This window comes from Musa acuminata, chromosome BXJ1-8 (assembly GCF_036884655.1).
Source record: "Musa acuminata AAA Group cultivar baxijiao chromosome BXJ1-8, Cavendish_Baxijiao_AAA, whole genome shotgun sequence".
NCBI classification, from domain to species: domain Eukaryota; kingdom Viridiplantae; phylum Streptophyta; class Magnoliopsida; order Zingiberales; family Musaceae; genus Musa; species Musa acuminata.
The window spans coordinates 48,707,305-48,727,346 of NC_088334.1; the positions used below are offsets into that span (position 1 = coordinate 48,707,305).

General features: G+C 41.0%; 4 protein-coding genes and 1 long non-coding RNA gene across 7 annotated transcripts; 1 reads left to right on the forward strand and 4 right to left on the reverse strand.

Moving 5' to 3' along the window:
* Window positions 1-637: 637 nt before the first annotated feature.
* Window positions 638-3,043, reverse strand: LOC135588454 (ras-related protein RABA5e-like). The gene is made up of 2 exons (XM_065080585.1): window positions 2,568-3,043; window positions 638-1,269 (listed from the first exon to the last, which is right to left on the reverse strand). Exons 1-2 carry the CDS (start codon window positions 2,887-2,889, stop codon window positions 953-955), a joined length of 639 nt encoding a protein of 212 aa, XP_064936657.1. The 5' UTR covers window positions 2,890-3,043; the 3' UTR covers window positions 638-952.
* A 480-nt stretch (window positions 3,044-3,523) lies between these two features.
* On the reverse strand, window positions 3,524-7,868 carry LOC135588455 (protein PEP-RELATED DEVELOPMENT ARRESTED 1 homolog, chloroplastic-like). Of its 2 annotated transcripts, XM_065080586.1 has the most exons (9): window positions 7,491-7,866; window positions 7,255-7,410; window positions 6,597-6,665; window positions 6,356-6,526; window positions 5,431-5,574; window positions 4,686-4,847; window positions 4,528-4,593; window positions 4,305-4,364; window positions 3,524-4,216 (listed from the first exon to the last, which is right to left on the reverse strand). In XM_065080586.1, exons 1-9 carry the CDS (start codon window positions 7,815-7,817, stop codon window positions 4,172-4,174), a joined length of 1,200 nt encoding a protein of 399 aa, XP_064936658.1. In that variant the 5' UTR covers window positions 7,818-7,866; the 3' UTR covers window positions 3,524-4,171. The 2 variants fall into 2 exon arrangements, with proteins under 2 accessions (XP_064936658.1, XP_064936659.1); XM_065080587.1 differs by lacking the exon at window positions 5,431-5,574 and having other exon boundaries at window positions 7,491-7,868.
* A 698-nt stretch (window positions 7,869-8,566) lies between these two features.
* LOC103996030 (transcription factor FAMA-like) lies at window positions 8,567-10,212 on the reverse strand. Its single transcript, XM_018830718.2, has 4 exons — window positions 9,948-10,212; window positions 9,433-9,857; window positions 8,916-9,323; window positions 8,567-8,830 (listed from the first exon to the last, which is right to left on the reverse strand). The coding sequence occupies exons 2-4, from the start codon at window positions 9,823-9,825 to the stop codon at window positions 8,735-8,737; spliced, it is 897 nt and encodes a 298-aa protein (XP_018686263.2). The 5' UTR covers window positions 9,826-9,857; window positions 9,948-10,212; the 3' UTR covers window positions 8,567-8,734.
* A 1,250-nt stretch (window positions 10,213-11,462) lies between these two features.
* On the forward strand, window positions 11,463-12,154 carry LOC135588457 (uncharacterized). The gene is made up of 3 exons (XR_010476279.1): window positions 11,463-11,597; window positions 11,896-11,984; window positions 12,106-12,154. It is a non-coding gene; the product is annotated as an uncharacterized LOC135588457 (long non-coding RNA).
* Window positions 12,155-15,315: 3,161 nt separating this feature from the next.
* On the reverse strand, window positions 15,316-19,425 carry LOC135588456 (probable protein phosphatase 2C 33). 2 transcript variants are annotated; one of them, XM_065080589.1, is made up of 6 exons: window positions 19,196-19,425; window positions 18,575-19,073; window positions 17,427-17,807; window positions 17,186-17,303; window positions 16,267-16,490; window positions 15,316-16,117 (listed from the first exon to the last, which is right to left on the reverse strand). In XM_065080589.1, exons 2-6 carry the CDS (start codon window positions 18,815-18,817, stop codon window positions 15,845-15,847), a joined length of 1,239 nt encoding a protein of 412 aa, XP_064936661.1. In that variant the 5' UTR covers window positions 18,818-19,073; window positions 19,196-19,425; the 3' UTR covers window positions 15,316-15,844. The 2 variants fall into 2 exon arrangements, with proteins under 2 accessions (XP_064936661.1, XP_064936660.1); XM_065080588.1 differs by having other exon boundaries at window positions 18,575-19,425.
* Between the last annotated feature and the right edge of the window lie 617 nt (window positions 19,426-20,042).

A 20,042-nucleotide genomic window follows, 5' to 3' on the forward strand; every position in this document is an offset into this window, starting at 1 on the left:
TAGTTTCCATGGAGTTTATATATAAATTGGAATATTATACATAATTAATAGACTAGTATACCTAGTTAAAAATAGAATTCATACACATCAAATAATCTGTATATAGAAGGTATTTTGATGATTTATGCATGGAAAAAATTACTTCATGTGATCAGCTAGCGATATTTTGTTGTTCGATGGTTGTTAAATGAAAGGATAATGTTCATTTGTGATGTGTGGTTTTTTCCTTGGAGTTGTTTGCTTGGTAAAGATTTTGTCAGGCCAACAAAGGGATCAAAACCTGTCTTCCTCACTTAGGCTGCTTTTAGTATCAGTTGCGACCATTTGATTAATTGCATGCTAATTATGTCTATTAGCATCATTATCTCCATAAGCTCCTTAGTCATAATTAGGTTTGCACATATTGGTAAAAGGAAATCCTTCCTAGCTATGCCTAATCAGTGGAGGTGATGTGAGAGACTAACCTATTGTTGTTCCTTTGTTGGTGATCAGAATAATAAATTCTTTATCATATGAAATCTGTTGTGATTAAAATAATTTTATAAATTCTTCACTATCTGAAATTTATAACATTTTCACTATATGAAATCTGTTTATGTGAACTGGGTAAAGAAAAAATAAAAAAGGCTCTGGAAAATACTGTGATGACGGTTTAACATTCATGGAGGCTTCCAAGGCAGAATAACACACTAAACTTACCAAAATATGAAAGTTATTGTTTGAGTACCGGAATTTTACAGCACTCCATTACAAAAGAAGATGATTTCATAGTAGTAAATCATAAAGAACAAATCATAAAAATGTACATCCTTGACCAATAGTTATCTAAATTTTGGCTCTACGGATGACTCGTTGAAAACCTTGAAGAAATCTCAAACACATGACAAACAAAATCCATCCTCATGGCTCGAAATCGTTTGATGGCTATAATTTTGGATCCACAACAACGGTTTCAACAGCAGGATAGTTTGCTGGAAGCTTGTTTTGCCTCATCATTCCCGTTGCTGGTAATGCTCACCCTGTCTCGAGACAATTCCGCTTTGTAGGAATCAGAGTTCAAAACCTTCCTGCTGATGTTGTTGTAAATCTCCCTGATGACAATCTCAAATGCCTTCTTCACATTTGTACAATCCAGAGCTGAGGTCTCGATGAAAAAGAGCCCTTCGGCTTCCGCAAGGCTTTTTCCTTCGTCGATGGATATGTCTCTGATGTCCTCCAGATCGCATTTGTTGCCGACCAGCATCTTCGCAACCGCGGTGTCAGAATGTGCTGCATTATGATTTCAATCACAAATGAGATGCAAAAGAACATTCAGCTCGACACCAAGTCAGCCAAAACTCGAAAGTATAAACTATAAACTACATCTAATGCACAAGAATCAGCTGATGACAAGCCGAACATGTCAAACTAAACAGGAAAAGAAACAAAAAGTTCAACAATTGGATATGTATGACGCCTTAATCTCTGTTTTTAATGGATTGTTGCACATTCAAATTTCAACTAAACCCCTGTGACTTCCATTATAGTTTCAGCTACTGCTCATGTCGCAGCCTGAGTAACAACCTTCAAGGCCGATAGCAAAAGAGACCACTTCTACACTTTGCCTTTCTCGTCTAGATTATAACTTCTGGTTTGGACTAATTAAGAAAAAAGCTGACTTCAACAATCTGCAATGTCCTTCTTATCTTTGAGGTACAGTGGTAACACATCAAAGCACTCGAGTGCGTAGTAGTAGAATAGTTCTGAATGTAACTGTGTGCTTAAAATAGAGATAGAAAGCCATAAAATACCTGTGAATTTAAGTGTAAATTTCATCTAAAAAACAATAAATAAAAAAGAGGGATTTCACAATACCAAATAGACTTGGATATCTTAAAATTGTCTCTTTGCTTATAAATATATCAGAAACTCTGAACATGATTGCGTTTAGGCTGAAATCTCACCTTTCAATTTTGTTCGAAACATTTAGACTCCTTGGCTTCAGTTGTTCTCTAGATAATCCATTAATGATGGGAAATCTTTGTATATGTCTGTGATGTTCTTAACAGAAGCTATCTGTAAATAGTATCTTTTTTAGGTAGAAATTGAAGATTTATGGAAATTAAATTAATAATTAATGAACTATTCAGACTAGCCATTTTATGTATAACCCAATTGAAGCAACATTGATTCTATGGAAGAGTTCAGAAATCCAACTTTCTCTCCGTTGAAGCTGCTGAACATAACATATTGCTATCAAGATCAGCCATGACATGGAGCTTCACATATTTCTAATTCCACCTGAGTAATAATTCGAGATGATTTCATAAGGCAGCCCTAAACATCAGATCTTGTGATTTCATTTTCATACAAAGAACAACAAGAACAGGAATTACCCAAAACCAGCATATATGTTAGAAGAAGGTGAAGATAATAGATCAATAGCAAGATATCAGATCTACCACAGGAAAAGATCAAATCGTTGGTGAAGATAAGAGAACAGTAGGAGCAGATTGAGGTCAGGGACTGAAGTAGGTCGAGATCGAGAAGAGGGAGCAAAGGTGGGATCTTTGTGAGCGTCTACGTACTGTTGAGCTCCTGAAGCCAGCGGGGGACGCTGTCGAAGGTGGTGCGGCGGGAGATGTCGTAGACGACGAGCGCGCCGACGGCGCCGCGGTAGTAGGCGGAGGTGACGGCGCGGAAGCGCTCCTGGCCGGCGGTGTCCCAGATCTGGGACTTCACCTCCTTGCCGTCGATCTCCATGCTCTGCGTCTGGAACTCCACCCCGATGGTGGCCTTGGAGTGGAGATTGAACTCGTTGCGGGCGTAGCGCGACAGCAAATTGGACTTCCCCACCGCCGAGTCGCCAATGATCACGATCTTGAACAGGTACTGCTCCGCATCCTCCATCCTCTCTCTCTCTCTCTCTCAATCTCTGGAATCTTCACTTCTCTATATATTCTTCCTTCTGCATCTGTGTATGATGACGGAGAGAGAGTGCGCGCGTCGGAGTATTTAAGAGGTGGTGGTGGTGGCGTCCTCTCTCTCGGTCGCAGTTGGTGGTGTAAATATGTGCGTTTGAGCTGGCTGTCTATTCTTTTGCAGGTGGGAGTCGATTCAGGTGGTGTGACTCGGCAGTAGATATGATGACGTTTGATCCAGATAGATTTGGTAAGTAGATTTGTCGTAGATTTACTTGTTGGGATGGTCATATGTAAGAGTGTGTGTGTGGGGGAAGTCAACGCAATGTTGACTTTAGGAAGACCTAACATTATTGTTTATCGTATGAAAGAACAATCACTTTTTAGCATTATAATTATATTTTATTGACCAGTGCCAGGGTGTGATAGTTTTTTTTTTCTTCTTATTTCGTAATATTCCAATAATAATTAATAAAAAAAACTCATCCTTTTTCTCTTGATTGTTTATTGTTTTAAGAACAATTATCATGAAAAAGCTAGACACCAATATAACAACAAAAAGGACTAAACACAATTAGCACTTCATATTTTTCACAGCATGGGAGTAGAGACATATCAAACACTTGAGTAAAGACATATCAAACATTTGCACTGCGCATGAATCATGGCTTTGTCGGAAACCAAATCTGGTCATGTGTGCACCAATAGTTGGACTCATTTGTCAAATACCACAATTTATGTGGAATACCACAAATCACATGAAATCACAGCTACATCAGTGTGCACTACTGCTACATGTCTATCACACTAAATTTAATTCCTGGCATATCTGCCAATATACACATCTTTCCAAGAAAAACTCATTTGGATGCCACCGAGCCGGTTGACCTCTGTTCTGCTTCTTCCTCTCCTGGGAGATGTGGACTGATACTGCTTGAATGTTGAGGAGGCGCCTGAAGATGATAACCAGATCCTTGGTTACCATGAAGTATTCTTAATCAATAGAGCCCCTCAGAAACATTCGAGTGTTGCTTCAAGGATTCTCTTCTAAAATCTCACAAGATGGCTGGTCTACTACAGTCCCCGACTGAATCAGTTCTTACATTTACTAGACTGGAGACAACAATCGGACGAATCATTTGAAGATAAGCAACATGCTGAACCTGATTTACACATGGTTTTATATATATATTGATGTCGTTTTGAGTTGCTGATCAATTGGATATTTGTAGTTGCTTTCATTTTTCTTTGGCCTCAACTGACACAGCAAACTAGAATGCCATTTCTTGCAAAATTTGAAGAGTCTTCTGGTGAACCTAAGGCAGGGAACAAAAATTTAGATGCAAGTTACGATGTCCCAAGAGCATACCTTTTGTAATGATCGTAAGTGGATTAAACAGTTACCCATTCTAAATGTTGAGCTGTAATTCCAGATACGTTCCCTGAATAGATTCCACCCAGGACCTAACAAACCAAAAACAGATTGGCAGCATAACAAGTTGGGATTATGATTGTAAAGTTGTTACCATCTGAATATCATGTTGCCATGGAAATTTGCTCTCAGATAATCAAACATGGCCATGAACATAAATTTCAATAAGAACATGGTACAGTGATGTAGTGGTACCTTAGAAACGGTTTCAAGAAACATGCCAGGGCGAACAGGGCGTGGCCTGCGACCTGTGACACTTCCCTGAAAAACATAAATGTACTTAAAAGGAAGGATAAGTTTGTATTGTTTTCTGCAACGATTTTACTAGACAAAATTAAGGCAGTAGAACGAACCCTTCCTGCAAAACCACCAAGAGTATTCTGTTCGCTGTTGGGATCTTCATCCCCACTATCTACATTGTCTGCACCTTCATTTTTCCCATGCATCACATCACTTATCATTTTCTGGACAGTGCTTCCTGGTCTCAAGGAAACCAGCTTGCTCAAGAAGTTCACCTGCATTTCCATTAAGTGGTGTTGTGCAACACAAGTTGCAAAGATTTCAAAGAAAATAATTCAAGAGAAAAGAAGATCCAACTGAAGAAAATTGTTGTAGAAATGAGAATAGATAGGAAAGATCAATAGAAAAGATTGGCCAATAAAAGGAAGAATGCAATACCAATAGACAAAATTCTATACAAATATTATAAGATCCTATATGGAACACATCATCAAGCTACAATTTCACTGCAAGAAGCCAAATAAGGAATATATATAATCTTTGTTATGCTATCTATCAAGAAGCATCTTAAATATCTTTGCCACATAGACAAAAGAAAAAGGGTGCAATCAAGACTTCATACTGTCTTATTCAAGAAGAATGTAATAAAGCCATATGCAAGTGGATGAATCAGTCGAGGTGTACACTTTTTGCAAGTACTTGAGGGCTGAGGTACAACCTTGATTAAAGACCAAACATGCAAGTTTGACTAAGTGAGGATTCAGATATTTATTCTAGCAAATGAACAGAAAAAAAAAAGGTTCCACATGTGAAAAGAACAATCTATTGCTCAATAGGAAAAAAAATAGAGAAAGAGACCTCTGCTTCGGGTAGAGTATTCAGACCACGATCATTTCTTTCATCCAATAACCCACCACCCATCATATTGCGAGCTTCTTCTCTAATTAAAACAAGCCTCACAAGCAACTTCCGATCAGGAATACTAGGTCTGGATTCCATTGTCTACAAAGTAATACAGGCAATAAGAACTCGGGAAAGTTCCTTGCTCATGACAAATTATTACTAAAAATTAGGTTGTACAAGATACAGTATAGCACAAAAAAAAAGTATAAGATGCAAACACTTCATAACTTTATATGCACCCAAACTCGAAACATACCCAACATACAGCAAAGAAGGACTAGAATTTCACAAGAGGCTGTCAAACAAAAAACTAAGGCAATCAAGGGATAAGACTTGATTCTATGTGAATGTTTCAACATATACAAATAATATATATAATCATAGAAAGCTTAGGTTTAAAGTATCTGAAGTATTTAATGAGCAAATATATGCAAATTAGTTATCAATATTTCAGTCACCATTAATATGTTGTCCAGGAGATAGTGAAACAACGATGCAGACAAAGTGACATATAAAGCATCTTCACTACCAAAGGGCTTGTAATGAACACCTTAGCAATACTGTGATTTCCATAGAAACATGTGTGTTGTCATGTATTGGCTAAATCCTTGAGTACAAAGCATTTGATCAACATCCAAATGCTCAAAACAAATTAGAGAATGTGGTGATCAGTAGAATTACTTCCACATAGTTATCTTCCATTTTCACATATAAGTAAGGTGATGATGGTTTGTACCGATGCAGTAATACAGAATCAAATGTAACCTGGTAGAAGCTGGCAGGCATTGTGGTCCAAGGTTAAGTAAATAAAATAATAGAACAGTGACAAGGTACGGCATATGCTAGAGCCAAGAGAAGCCAGAATGTGTGTCATTCATACCTCTAGTAGATCATCAGCCTGGTTAGCAATATCATTAAGATTTGCCCCTGGGAGATGAACTTTAAGGCCCTTCTCACTTTTAAATACACCTCCACCTGCAGCAACCCGTCGTAGCAATTCATGCCTGCTCTCTTTATCTGGAGTTCGGCAAAGAAGGCCAATCACTTGCACCTATGACAAAACCCCAGTTAATGGTACAGAAATATCATCAAATTTCAGCATAGAAAAGAATGAGCCTCACATGTGGCGGACACTTCTTGGCTAGATGGTCCAACACTGTTTGCTTTACCACCTCTAAGAGTGACTTGCGCTGGATACAATAACAACAAGTTACTTCTGCACAACAAGTGTTTAATATATTGGTGGAAATAATGAAACAGATGGCTAATATTGCAACAAGCACTGTGTCTTATGAACAACGGAAAATATCTTGAGAAAGCGCCCAAAAAAATAAAAAGAAACTCCAACAACAATCTTGATGACATAATAACAGTCGCAAAATAGTGTCATTTGACCGATAAAATGAAATCTGGTTGAGTAAATACCTGCTAACAGTGAAGAAAGATACTACTGCAGATATGGAGGTCATGATGCAGCTAGATGTTTCATAATAAAAAAGCATGCTTGATTGGCACAATACATTCTACAGAGATGGCAGAAAAAACATAGTCTCAACACGATTGTTCAGCTACCAATAAACTTCTCCGTGATCGACCATGTATTTTAAATTCCAAGTAATTTTTCGCTTACATCTTTCCTGTTGGACATTAGTTCCCATAGGACAGACTTCTCAGACATGAGAAGCACATAACATTCGGTCACATTTAGGTTTGCATCACAATCAAGGGGCAAATGGAATTGCAGAAAAGATTCTTCGGAAACACAGCAAAGAAGCGAACCTGGTCATCATTATCCTTCTCCGCCATCTGGATCATGTAATCGATCGCCATCATGAAGCCGGACTCCATCTCGTCGACCCTCTTACCGATCACACCCTGGGCCGCGATCTCCACCGCCACCCTCTCCGAAGCCTCGTCCATGTCCATGTCAGCCAGCTGCGCCGACACCAGCACGGATCATAGTCTCACGCGGAACCAAGCAAACGGGAAAACCATTCATTGAGCTAGAAAGGTACCAGATTGACCATGTCCTGGAGAACAGAGGTGACCTGCTCGCCGCCTCGGAGGAGGGCTTCGTACTTGGAGGAGTCCCACTTATCGTCCTCAGCTTCCGGTGGCTGCCGATGCGGGAAAGAAGGGAAGGGAAAGGCGGCATCGGTTTGGGTGCTGCGGCAGAGGGAGAAGGGGGGTTTCTTGCGGGCCTGCCGCCTCCGTTGATGGCAGAAGGATCGGAGTGAGAGGAGGACGGGAGGGGAGATGATGAGGGACTTGGGTGGGAGAGAAGGGAAGCAGGGGGAGGAGGAGGGAGATGGAAGGAAGAAGATGGCAGATCTCAACATCATGGTTTATCTTCTTAAGCGCAGTGGAAGGGGTTTTGGCGGTGACACGCCATAACAAGCAGCCGACCACAGCGAGGTTCTCGGTCCTTTATTTGGGCCATCTTCCTCTTGATGGGCCGGCTCAAAGTATGGCAAATTGGTAATTACAGCCTCATGATATTGTGCTTTAAAAAAAGTGCAATGACATGTGAACATTGAGCAACCGACTCCAGTGAGGTCTTGGGGTTCTTTCTTTGGGCCTTCTTCCTCTTGATGGGCCGGCCCACAATATGGCAAATTGGTAATTACAGCCTCACGACATCGTGCTTTAAGAGAAGTGCAATTACGTATGGGCAGTGAACAACTAACTACAGTGAGGTCTTCGGGTTCTTTCTTTGGGCCTAATTCCTATTGCCGGGCCGGCTCAAACGATGGCAAATTGGTAATTACAGCCTCACGATATTGTGCTTTAAGAAAAGTGCAATTATATATATTATATATACACATTCTAACAATATTATGCTTTAAAAAATGTGCAATACATTCGGTTGTAACAGCTCATTTCAACGTTTCCTCTGACCGAGAAGGGTTTCTGCAGTAAGCAAGACAGTGCAATGGGGAAACCCAGCCAGCAAATTGCTTGTCTTTGAGCATGCTCTGACCTTATCCGGCCCTGACGAGTCAAACCGTGGCAGCGTTCGCTAAAGTACACGCGTGGTTGACCTCCAAAGTCCACGAGTGGTCTTTATCTCCCTTGGATGGATAAGGATCGATTCACACCCAACATGCATGCTTCATTGTTGCATAATGTAAGCAGGTACAGTGAGCAGTGCCAATAAGATTGGCTACATACGTACAGAGAGAGAGAGAGAGAGAGAGAGAAGAAGAAGAAGAAGAAGAAGAAGAAACCAGGAAATGCTACGGTTTCACCCTGTTTAATTTTACGCTTGTGATGATGTGTTTGCATCGATGAAGCACAGGATCCGTTGGACGGAGTTGGCAATGTCTTCCGCAGTGCATAGGGATTCGCTTGCAATCTGTCAGGTAGAGATGGGTCGCGCCTCAGTAGCAACAAGGCGAAAGAAGTGTGAGATCGATGAGCAGAGTGAGCTGTTTGATTACCTTGACGTTGAAGGAGTAGAGAACGGTCGGCTCGATGGTGGCGATGCTGGTGTGGAGGATCGCCAACTGCAAGTCCTCGAGGGCTGCGATGGTCCTGATGAGCTGCCTCGGCCGCCGACGAGAGAGGATCTTGATCATGGCGTCGAAGCCCAGCAACCTGACCTCGACGTCGGCCAGGTAGGACCTGTTCTCCGCAATCTCCTCCCGGAGGCGGCTGCTGTGGTCGAGATCAAGAAGATTAACCTGGTGGCGCTGCTGGAGAGGCAGCGGCGGGCCATCCATCACCGATTTTGGAGCTTTGCCACCGCCGAAGAGTCTTCGTCTCTTTTGGGACTCCAGGCGTTGTAGGAGTTGCTCTAACTCTCTCACCAACTCGATGGCTCCACCCACTATGGACGCCTGGTCTCCCTGCATGAATCAAGGGAACAGGAACACTTATCCTGGCTCTTCGTTCTTGTGGATCCTTGCAAGATTCTTAAGCTCAATCTCGAATCTTAATATGTTTGTGATCATATACCCTTTTCACATAAGATCCGGGCATGAGAGATCTCAGCACCCGGAGATGCTCATTCATCTGCCTCCTCCTGTTGCGTTCGACTGCGATGTGCGCCATCCTTTGGCTCTCCACCTCCTCGCTCGTCTTCCAAGCTCTTGCCCTCTTCCGCCGGTTCTGGAGCTGTCGCACCTCGTCCAACCTACTCGTAGCTGGTGGAGGAGGAAGAAGCGACGGACGCGAGGCGGTGGAAGAAATCACCAACTCGTCGTCATGCAACTTGAGGAAGCAACTCTGGTCCTGAGCAGAGACTTCGAACTGGTTAAGCGCCAGCTTCGATCCGAGCTCGGCAAACTGCATGACGTCCAAGGAGATCTGGGTCAAGGGCGTGGGATCGTTCGGCATGTCTTTCACCATGTCGATGCTGTTCTTCTCCGAGCTCTAAGTGCCTGCAGCAGCCAAAGTGAGGCCAGGGAGGCAACGGCAAGAAACAAACAAGCTGAAAGTAATTGCGTGGATGGTTGGTGGCCTTCTTCTACCTCTTTCTCAGTTATATATACGATCATACAGGAGCAGGCCCGGTGCACATGGACCAAGAAATCAGTGCAGCAGGCCACAGCAAATACTGAAAAGCTTTAGGCTTCTACTGAGAGCCATCATTATCCCTGGAAGAAGACAAGATTGGAGCATCTCAGAGTGAGGAGAGGGAGAGGGAGAGGGAGAAATCTGTAGCAGTAGCTTCTTATCGCATGGGTTCCAAGTGTGTCTGGGTTTTGATTTAGAAAGCTTCTCAAGCATTGATTGAAGCAAAAATGAAGTCCACACCTCTGTATGTTTATGCTTTTCACATGGTGGAAAGCTCTCATCCACTCCTTTTTACCTTTGCCTTATCTTCTAGCTTGCAATTTGCATGTGAACTTTGATCAATCAAACCTCAAGGTCAGTCAGATGACTGTCGAAGAAAATAGTCATGAGAAGTAAAGAAAAACATGAAAGAATGTAAATTAAGGGTGGAAGAGCTTTGCTTGGTTCTCAATGAAGTGAAAGAATATAGAACTTCGACATTAGCAGAAAAGAAGATTTCCTTTTGTTCCATTTACTTACAGATCAAACAAAGAATAGAAGAAGAAGCGACTTCGATAATGGAAAGAAATATATAGATTGTCTTATCTGTTTACAGACATGAGTTAAAATCTTCAGGGACAAAGCCAATAAAGATATCCATCTGCAATGTTCTATGACAGTTCTTCACTTTGACTTCAATAATGGCCACTCAGAAAAGAAATGCCAGCTTTTGTGTTCCTCCTTGGATTTTGCTGGTACACAGACATCCTTGTTCTCTAGAACAAAATACCTCAATCTAATGCTCTGAAACAAGTTGTTGAAACACACCATAATATATAACTTTTTTTTCCTCTATAAGTAGGTGTTTCCACACATCCTATGATGGCAGTGCAATCTTCCAATAATATGAGAAGCCCATAGAACACTATCAGCTTACATGAGACATCCTATTAATTAATGTATTTATTGTATGATCGATAGGTGTCATGTAAAAATATTTTATACATAATTTAAATTAATAATTATGGGGAAAATTATATATATAATTAAAAACATGAATGAAATTTTTATACACATGATTGGCCAATCAGGACTTTGGAAAGAAATGGTCCCACACGGATTATGTCAAACTGCAGAATAACATTGGGACCCTTCTCTGGTCCAATGAAAAAACAGGTACGAAGAATAAGTATGCCACGTAGATGACGGATAATTTTACTATTTGTTCTCACCTTCAAGTTTACCTCTCTTGTGAATGGTAGAAGTCACCATTAGCATTGGGACCCACTTTCAGAAGTTGAGACTCGTGAACGCGCACCCGTCTGTTGTTTCCAGTTTCTCTTTATTCTTTTTGGAAACTTCGAGAACCACGTGTCTTCTGATTGTTACCCTGAAACTTACCTCTTCTCGTGAGCGGAAAAGGTCACTATTAGCATTGGACCCCACTCTATAAGGAGACGCTCGTAAAGGTAAACGCGTACGAGAAGGATTTTTATTGCAATCGGATCTCTACACTTTTCCGTTTTCTTTATTCTTATTGGAAGATTCGAGATCCCCATCGCCGACGAAAACTCCTCCCGCCAACCTTTGTACAGCCCCCCTTTTCCGCCTCCTTTTCTCGTCATGTAATCTTCTCTCTCTTTCTTCTGCGTAGTGATTCTTCCTCCGCTGTTCTCTCTTCAAGAGGGAAGAAGATGACTCATATCCTTATTCGACATCATTAGATTTCAATTCAGTTCTTAGATTTCTTCTTCTTATTCTCTTCATATCGATCGTTTAATTCGGGATTTTGCACTCTTGTTTATCTTAATTGGACGATTTTAGCGCGATTTTTCGTTTTTGAGTTCTTTATTTGTTGTTAATTCGATCGGAATTTGTGTTTGATGATGTGTTTCTCTTAATTCCGATTCACGGGGAAACCAGAGGGAGGACGATCGACAGAGGGCTCAAGCTCGAAAGTCTCAGGTGAAGCAGCGAGACGACGGCCTAACCCCTGAACAGCGCCGCGAGAGGTATCCCTCTTCCCTTGATCTGATTGATTAGTTGATGGTCGAACGGATCCTAAATGCGTAGGCTGATGGGGTAATTAATTGGCAAAAAGAACTGATCTCGAGTTACGTTGATGCTGTGCAGGGATGCGAAAGCGCTCCAAGAGAAGGCAGCTAAGAAGGCTGCGCAAGCAGCAGTAGGAGTCACTACCGACTCGAAAAACAAAGGCAACGCAAAGAAGTAGCAACGGGAGTTCGATCCGGCAGGTTATTCAGTTTAAAGGGCATCTCTATTTGACTGTCATGATGTAACTTGCCTTTCTTTTCCTAGTGGTTCTCGTCTCTTGATGTCTCTTAATCTGTGACTGAATGGTCATGAAGGTTTTACTCTAATAACTAGAAGAAGACTGCTTGCTTCTCATAATCCATTAATTTTTATGGTCTGTGAGTTGCATTAACCATTTATTTTTAGCTATGCTTTACTCGATTGGATTCTGTTAAAACATGGATCAGCAAAGGATACCTCTTTATATATAATATGTTGAAAGTTACTGTTTGATCTGTACATTCCATTGTATTTGAGGAACTTTGACAAAGCAAGTAGTGTAGAACTTGGCTTGTTGGTGATGGCAACCATGAACCTTCGATTACAGGAAGGGTTTTTTTGCTATTGTAATATATTCACCTTTTTTCTTGTTGTGTTTGAGCAATTTTATCTTTGGATCCGGGCATACTTGGAAGATAAAATAAATATTGTGAATTCTGTGTCTTTTTTTTATTTATTTTTGATGATATTTTGGAGGTTTGATCATTACTTTTGACTGTTATTAAGAAGATCTTAGTTAGCTATCTTAGATGGTCTTTGTAGCAAGGTCTATATATTTGACTTGTTTGTGTAGTCCTGCCATAATGACTATTTAATTCCTTTTCCTGATCTAAAATAATGTGAAACAGGTTTTCTTAATGTGGTTGATAGGACGGGGAACATAGATCCTTTGATCAATAAAATGATCGTCATTTTGCGTTGATAGTTTAATGAGAAACTTTTGTGTTCATCTGGGGACATATTTTTGTTTGTCATTGTTCTTTGGACATTTGCATTTGATTCGTGCAGGACTTTAATTTGTTTGACAAAGACTTTCGGGACCTCTTTTTTCCAGTTTGATGATTTGTGGCATTGCAAAGCAACTCTTTAAGGCTACTCACGGCTATGCCGAGCGTCCAAGCAAGTAAGGGAATGCCAGGAGTGAACCATTATACTGTAAGCCTGCCATTTCATGAGTTTGTGCAATTTCGAGTTTTAGCAAATTTCAAGGAGTTCCACTTGACCCTACTGCTTTTAGAATGAAATCATCGGTCACCTTTGTTATAAACAAAACATGGCACAATATGGTTCACAAATGTCTAAGTTCCAAGTAGCAGCATTACCATGGCATCAATGCTTAGACCTTTGTTATAAACCAAAAACTTAAATATATAATTAATAATTGCTGGTCTTGACCATATGTATGCTTGTCAAGTATGTTACTGAAGTATGATAGGGTATATTCTGGTACCACCCCCGTGGCAACAGTCAGCAGGCACGTCAGTGCCAACGCTGAGTCTCAGGGATGATATGGGGCACTGTGTCGACGCGACACCTTGGACTCGGATGGGACGATCGCTTGTTCTCGCGCTATCCGAGGCCATACAAGACAGTGCCGCAATGTACAAAGCCATTCTGGAAAGCTCGGAACGGTGTCGTGCGGCGTCGATCCGTGCAGGCCGGTCGGCGCCCGCACATAAGGTACGAGCCGGCCGCCCGAGGAGTTGGCAGCCATTAACAAATCATGTACGATCGACCTTCGTTCACAAGTATAAGAGTCAACCTCCTGACCAGCGTCAGGGGTAGAACTTCGAACACTCAAACTACCTCGAACACCACTCAACACTGGCTTAGACTTCAGAGGGGTTGAGTCGAGAAATCTCCCTCATGACTTCGGCCTGTGTGCATGAACTTGGCAAGGAAAGAGCGGCAGCCCGACGAGGGAGGAAGAGCAACTCCTTACTCGACATCGGATCAATTATGGAGATGAAGCCCGGATCGAACCTGACGTCGCCCACCTTTGCCCGAGCATCCACGTGGGCGACTCTGCGCACTCGGGATTGGATCAAACCGTGTTGACTCCTCGGCCTCGGCCACGGTATAAAGATACCCAACAAAGTATATTTTCTCCATCTTACCTTTCTGGCGCCTGTTTATTGTTCTTTAGATTTCCATATGTTGCTTTTCAAGGTAATTATAGGATGATTCATGTAGCAAATAGGTATCAGGTGAGATACTGTGTGATTATGTAAATGAATCTCATCTTTTTCTCTCTTGTTTTCTAGTGTCTGTGTAATTTGCTGGATATGATTACGGCTTCATGTTTCTAGTTTGGATGCTCAGTGACATATAATGATTTTTTTTTGTGTTATTAGATACATCAGAAAACGCTTACATACACTTCTCGAGTCAGGACAATCGCTTAGAATTTAGAATGCTAGTGATGTCATTTACATTTGGTTCTTAGCAAAAATCGATGTGCTGAATTTTCAGTTGCAAAAAATTTTGTTGGCAATATTGCTTGATTAGGTGTAACTTGTTTGCTTGGCAGTAAATAGTAAATTATGATCAAACTTTTGGGATATTATAGTCAATCTATCACATCGAACTAAGAATGACATTCTTTCTTGTGATATGAAATTGATAAGCCTGATGATTAGAACATGCATGCTGTATTTCTCACGGGGAGAGAAATCTAAGCCTGGCATTTTGAATACCACTTTATAGGAAGTGTTATTCTATTTGGATAAGTGTGTGTATGTTTGTCTGCGATATTATAGTATAGACTGGGTAAGTGTATCGAGTATCGCAAAGATATTCCACCATGAATCATCAGATCAATGAGGTTCAAATCTGATGGAATTCTCGGGCATTGCGTACATTTACGCACCCCACAAGAATCATTTAGCTGCCTTATAATCCTTAAATTCGAATTTGAATATGGTATTAAATGGTTGTTAATTATCACGCCACAACCGCTCAGCTTGATAACAATTGATGGGAATGTCGGAAGAAATGGAGGAAAAATAATTAAATACTAGGCTCAAACAACCGCATAAGAACAGCGTTTTTGTTAGCTCGATGTGTTTGGACAATCCAATGAGTAGGAAAGTTAGTGCAGACTGTGTATTGAATCAAATGGCCTCACAAAATGGTGTTTGGACAATCCAATATGAGTAGGAAAGGAAGTGCAGACTGTGTATTGAATCAAATGGCCTCACAAAATTCAATTCCCTATCAGAATGATCCATCATAATCTATCGGAGTATATATTACCAACACAAACATAATACTTTGGACATAATAAGATTGAATACAGATCAACGACAGTCCCATGCATATGTTCCTCGAAGGACAACACAGTAGTGGGCATGAAGATTATAACAGATCACAATAACAAGGTTGGAATTGTACTAAAAATGCAATCCAACACACTGATATTTAGAGTTCAGAGAGAGAGAGAGAGAGAGAGAGAGAGAGAGAGAACACCTGCACATTCAAATATAGTCGGGCTACTCTTCTCAACAAGAATAGGAGCACCAACCGCAGACATTTCAGTTAGCCTGCAGAGATCTTGGTGGTGGATGCTTAATTCTGACATGCGATAAATTTCGGTGGCAATCATGGGATATTTACTTGAAACTCCCTCTAGAGCACAGCAATTGTCACCTTACGTTTGGGTGGCATCATCATTGATGAATTGTCGATATGATTGGGATCTAGACATAGTTCTTGGAGCTTCCTTGCCCCTCATCTTGTCGATTCTCTGTTCCAGCTCAGATTTTGCTTTCGATTGGATCTAATACGTAGGCTGTGGAGGTTCTTGCTCATCGCTGAGAACCCCAATGCCATCTGGTGACCCACCAACGATAGCCTTGGCAGTGGAGACACTATCAGATGAATCTATATTAAGGAATAGGCAGACCACAGCGCAGTCATCAACCCTCGAGGTCGGATATCTAAGCCTCCAGGCTCGGCCTGCTGATTCAACAACATAACGAGCTGCAGAGGACCTTGTGGAAGCCATAGCAACAATGTCTACCACCTCTTTGTTGGATAATACATCCCAAACCTGACGAGTCAACCAAACATGTAAGGATAATGCTTCATAAGCATTCAAGTCATGTTATTTCATAAACTGCAAAGAAAAGAAAAAAATCTGACAATAAGTTCAGGGAATTTTGTCGGCTAATACTAATGGAAAATCATAATTCATCTCACCCCATCGGTGGCCAAGACTATAAACTCATCTTTCTCTGTGATGCGTCTGTATGAAATCTCAGGCACAGAAATCAAACCAAAATCCTTCAAACAAAAATCCCCAAAAGCTCGTGCCATTGCCAAGCCCGGAGAGTTAGCATTAGGCAGCCATAACCGAGCCACCTCTGGTTCATCACGAAGAGCAAAAACACGGCCCCTGCAACGTCTAATTCTTTCTGCTTCCCCTGTAAAAGAAATTTTCATGGTAAAAAAAACAATCGAACAAATTAGACAAGTAGCAAAGTAGTAATAAAAATATTTCGGGAATCCCTACCCACCTACAAGTTGCTTTCATGAGAGAAAAATATCTAAATAGAAAAAGAAATGGCAAGACCATTGGCTAGATCTGTTCTACAATTATATTTAGCAGTTGGCTTATGAAACAGATCCATTTGTGTGGCTGCAGATATAACTATAAAGAACTACATTAAAGGAACAACAATCTAGTATCTCATTGCTCTCAAGCAAAATATCTTAAATCAATGTTGAAAGAATTGCCAAGTCTCTCAAATCAACGAGAATTTAGCACTTAAAAAAAACCGCTAGTTAGCAAATCAATCATATATGAGCCAACTGAGTTACCTTCATTTATGGTACCAAGGAGGTTAGCAATTTAACCATACAAGATATTTATAGTACCATTACCATGGTTGAAATAACCAGTTCAAATGACCAGAAGATTCTCCATCACAAGTATATAGAGATAAATCTCTCGCAGATTTTAACAACCCAAAAGGTAAAATAGTCATATCCATTAACATTTGTGCAAAAATGATTTGAAGTATACAAAACATGCCTGCAAGAACATGTCGGTGCGAATATGTAAAATATGAACTTACATACTCAAAAAGTATTAAGTGACAAAAGAGGAAAATCATACTGGGAAGATTTGGTTTAAGGTCCACGGTCAACTGCACCGCAACCAAGGTGTTATTTTGATCTCTAGTCCCCAAAACTGCTCTCGAGTCTCCAACATTTCCAATGACAAGATCTTGACCCTAAGATGAATAAAACCCGACTTAGCAATACATAATTGTATATCTTTTTAAATAACCAATTAAACAGAACATTTTGTCATTTCATTAAAAACCAAGATGGGAAACTAATGGCTCATAATCAACCTGCTTAACCAAAGTAACAGCTGTTGTCCCACTATAGAAGCAATCAATATCTGGATGCAGTCTCAGTTCCTTATCCACTTTTCTAAAAGCCTTCAGGAATGGGTCTCTCAGTGTTGCTATGATTTCCGAACGCTTGATCAAATCCTTGAAGCCAATGGAAGCTCTGAATTCTTCATTGAGACACACAGATGATGTTTCCTCTGAATCCATGCTTTTACTGAGATTGTTCTCTTTACATTCATCATCTCCTATATTTACTTCCCATCTGGCACGCAGCTTTAGTGGGAGGATATCTCTTACTTTTTTCGCCACCATGTGGCCATTTGGACCATGACCATCAAAAACTCCACAAAAAACAGTGTCACTTCTACAGCCAAAATTCTGCATAATTGTCCAGATAACATAAGATGATCATTAAAATGACAGTGTTCAAACCGGAAATAACTTCTAAAACAACCAATAGCAGGAAGCAAAAATGCCATTGACATATCATATGCTAAATATAAAGTATGGCAAAAATTGGTACCAGTAGAGAAAACAACAAGCTATAATGCACAGATTCAGATGATGATTAATTTCAAACAGAAGCACTTGAATTCGAATCTCTATGCTGATAAATGGAAGTCATTGGTTTCCTACTAAATAATACAACAAGCATATAGCTTGAAGAGCAAAACTTTGTATACAGAATTGATATCGATCCGAAACAAGAACAAAAGTAAAAAGGAAATTCCATAAAATTCAAGACACATGGTAACTGGAAGAATCAAAACCTGAGACTTAAAAGAGTAAAATGATTCCAATTTTGTTACTAATTAGAGAATTCGACATTCAGGAGATGAAGAATGATGAGATCAATGAGCAAAATGACAGGTAATAAACAAGCCACTGGATTTTCTGCTCCTGGAACATGAGATTAATTTCTACAATGCAACTGAACTGTAAACACAGACAAGAAGAACTACCACTAGATCCAGTAGAAGGCATAACATGGCACATAAATCAATGTCTACTCTGGTATCACAAACATCAAGCAAACCATTAGCTGGAAAAGAAAAGGAAGGCAACAAGATGATGAAAGCCCAAATGTCGAATCTAAGCATGGAATCATTACACCAAACACCACCACCACCAAGAATCTGACGAACCTCCCAAACGATCATGGCATCCTGGTTGATGCCTTTCTTGCCCTGCCGGGAGAAGAGCGAGGCGGCGCTGCTGGCGCCGTTGAGGAACATCCTCCCGGGGATCCGATGGAGCTGCTCCTCCGGCAAGCCACTCATCTGCCTCCTCAGGCTTCTCCGGCGCCGCCTGGTCCCTGACGCCGGCGACGCGGGGGGCGACGAGCTGGAGCCGCCGTTCCGTCCTTCCGGCGACAGGCAGGAACCCATTGGGAGGGCCCTGATCACGTCTAGTATGCACTCCAGAGCCGCCAGGCAGCTGAACCAGACGATTAAACTTGGCGGATCCGTCGAAACCCCAAATCAAAACACGCTCCCCCACCCACCCCACCCCTCTCTCTCTCTCTCTCTTACGCCCTTTAATCCGATCGATGGAACCCTCTTCTTCTCTTCTAAGTTTCTTCCTTTTCTTGCTCCTTATTGCAGCACGGACAGATTCCGTGGAATTCCTGGAACAAAAGCTCCACTTTTTTGGAGGAATCAAGATCAGCAAACAGGGGGAGAGCAACCAATCACGAAACAGATGTGTGAATGAACGGTATACATAAAGAAGGATAACTACTGGACAGGGATGATAACAAAGGACACCTTGGATGAAAGATCACTGCAGAGGAATCTAGATTCCCATGAAAGCTTTTTCTATTCGAAGAAGGAAGAAGAAGAAGCAGAGGTAGATGCGTTATGGATAGAAGAAAGAGGAGGATTAGGAGATCTCGAGGTTGAGGATGGAAGATAGAACCCTAGATTCCATCCCATTCTCTCTCTCTCTCCGTTCTCCCCTTTCTTCATCCAATTACGCGGCTCGCATGCTTCCCCGTTTTATTTCCTTTTTTTTTTTCTGAGACACACTTTTTTACAGCATGTGTATTATCGTGCTTATTTCTCTTTTTTAATTTTTAATAAATACTTGGGAGAGTCTCATTAAGAGCACGCTATATATTTTTTGGATCATTAGTTGTTGTTAGGGATGGTTACGTGCATCTTCAAGCTCACGCCGAATTATACTTGCTGAATCTACAAGACATGTAGCATATGTGATGAGATTAGCAACGTCCTAAGGTATCAGTTATCAGACGCGTAGGTGTCTATCATGCTACATTGAGGCGTCAATCATGTGGAATTTATTGTTCAGGTGTTAATTATGTAGTATTAAGGTATCGATAATTCGATGCTAAGATATGTGGCATCGAGGTTATGCTAAGATAACCCAAAGCCAGCTTCGACAATGGATAGGCAACTACCCCGATTACATGGGAAATAATAGTTTTATTAAGAATTACATTATGTACCGACTCTACTACGCTCATCGATGCTAAGACAAACCACTATGCCTTGATGAGCGTAGTAGAGTCGGGACATTATGTGATTCTAAATAAAACTGTTGACTCCCATGTAAACGATGTAGTTGTCGGTCCATTATTGAAGTTAGGGCTTT

What these genes read in the sequence shown, in the direction of transcription:
- LOC135588456 (XM_065080589.1), bottom strand. Translation starts at nt 18,817, where the DNA reads ATGGGTTCCTGCCTGTCGCCGGAAGGACGGAACGGCGGCTCCAGCTCG. An exon ending in CCTTAAACCAAATCTTCCCA is followed by an intron (nt 16,491 to 17,185) that starts GTATGATTTTCC and finishes TTTCTTTTACAG; the next exon opens with GGGAAGCAGAAAGAATTAGA. An exon ending in TAGTCTTGGCCACCGATGGG is followed by an intron (nt 16,118 to 16,266) that starts GTGAGATGAATT and finishes TTGACTCGTCAG; the next exon opens with GTTTGGGATGTATTATCCAA.
- LOC135588455 (XM_065080586.1), bottom strand. Translation starts at nt 7,817, where the DNA reads ATGATGTTGAGATCTGCCATCTTCTTCCTTCCATCTCCCTCCTCCTCC. An exon ending in TTCTTGAAACCGTTTCTAAG is followed by an intron (nt 4,365 to 4,527) that starts GTACCACTACAT and finishes TTGGTTTGTTAG; the next exon opens with GTCCTGGGTGGAATCTATTC. An exon ending in CAGCTCAACATTTAGAATGG is followed by an intron (nt 4,217 to 4,304) that starts GTAACTGTTTAA and finishes TCCCTGCCTTAG; the next exon opens with GTTCACCAGAAGACTCTTCA.
- LOC103996030 (XM_018830718.2), bottom strand. Translation starts at nt 9,825, where the DNA reads ATGGTGAAAGACATGCCGAACGATCCCACGCCCTTGACCCAGATCTCC. An exon ending in CCGGATCTTATGTGAAAAGG is followed by an intron (nt 9,324 to 9,432) that starts GTATATGATCAC and finishes TGATTCATGCAG; the next exon opens with GGAGACCAGGCGTCCATAGT. An exon ending in TCTACTCCTTCAACGTCAAG is followed by an intron (nt 8,831 to 8,915) that starts GTAATCAAACAG and finishes TCTACCTGACAG; the next exon opens with ATTGCAAGCGAATCCCTATG.
- LOC135588454 (XM_065080585.1), bottom strand. Translation starts at nt 2,889, where the DNA reads ATGGAGGATGCGGAGCAGTACCTGTTCAAGATCGTGATCATTGGCGAC. An exon ending in CTGGCTTCAGGAGCTCAACA is followed by an intron (nt 1,270 to 2,567) that starts GTACGTAGACGC and finishes ATCATAATGCAG; the next exon opens with CACATTCTGACACCGCGGTT.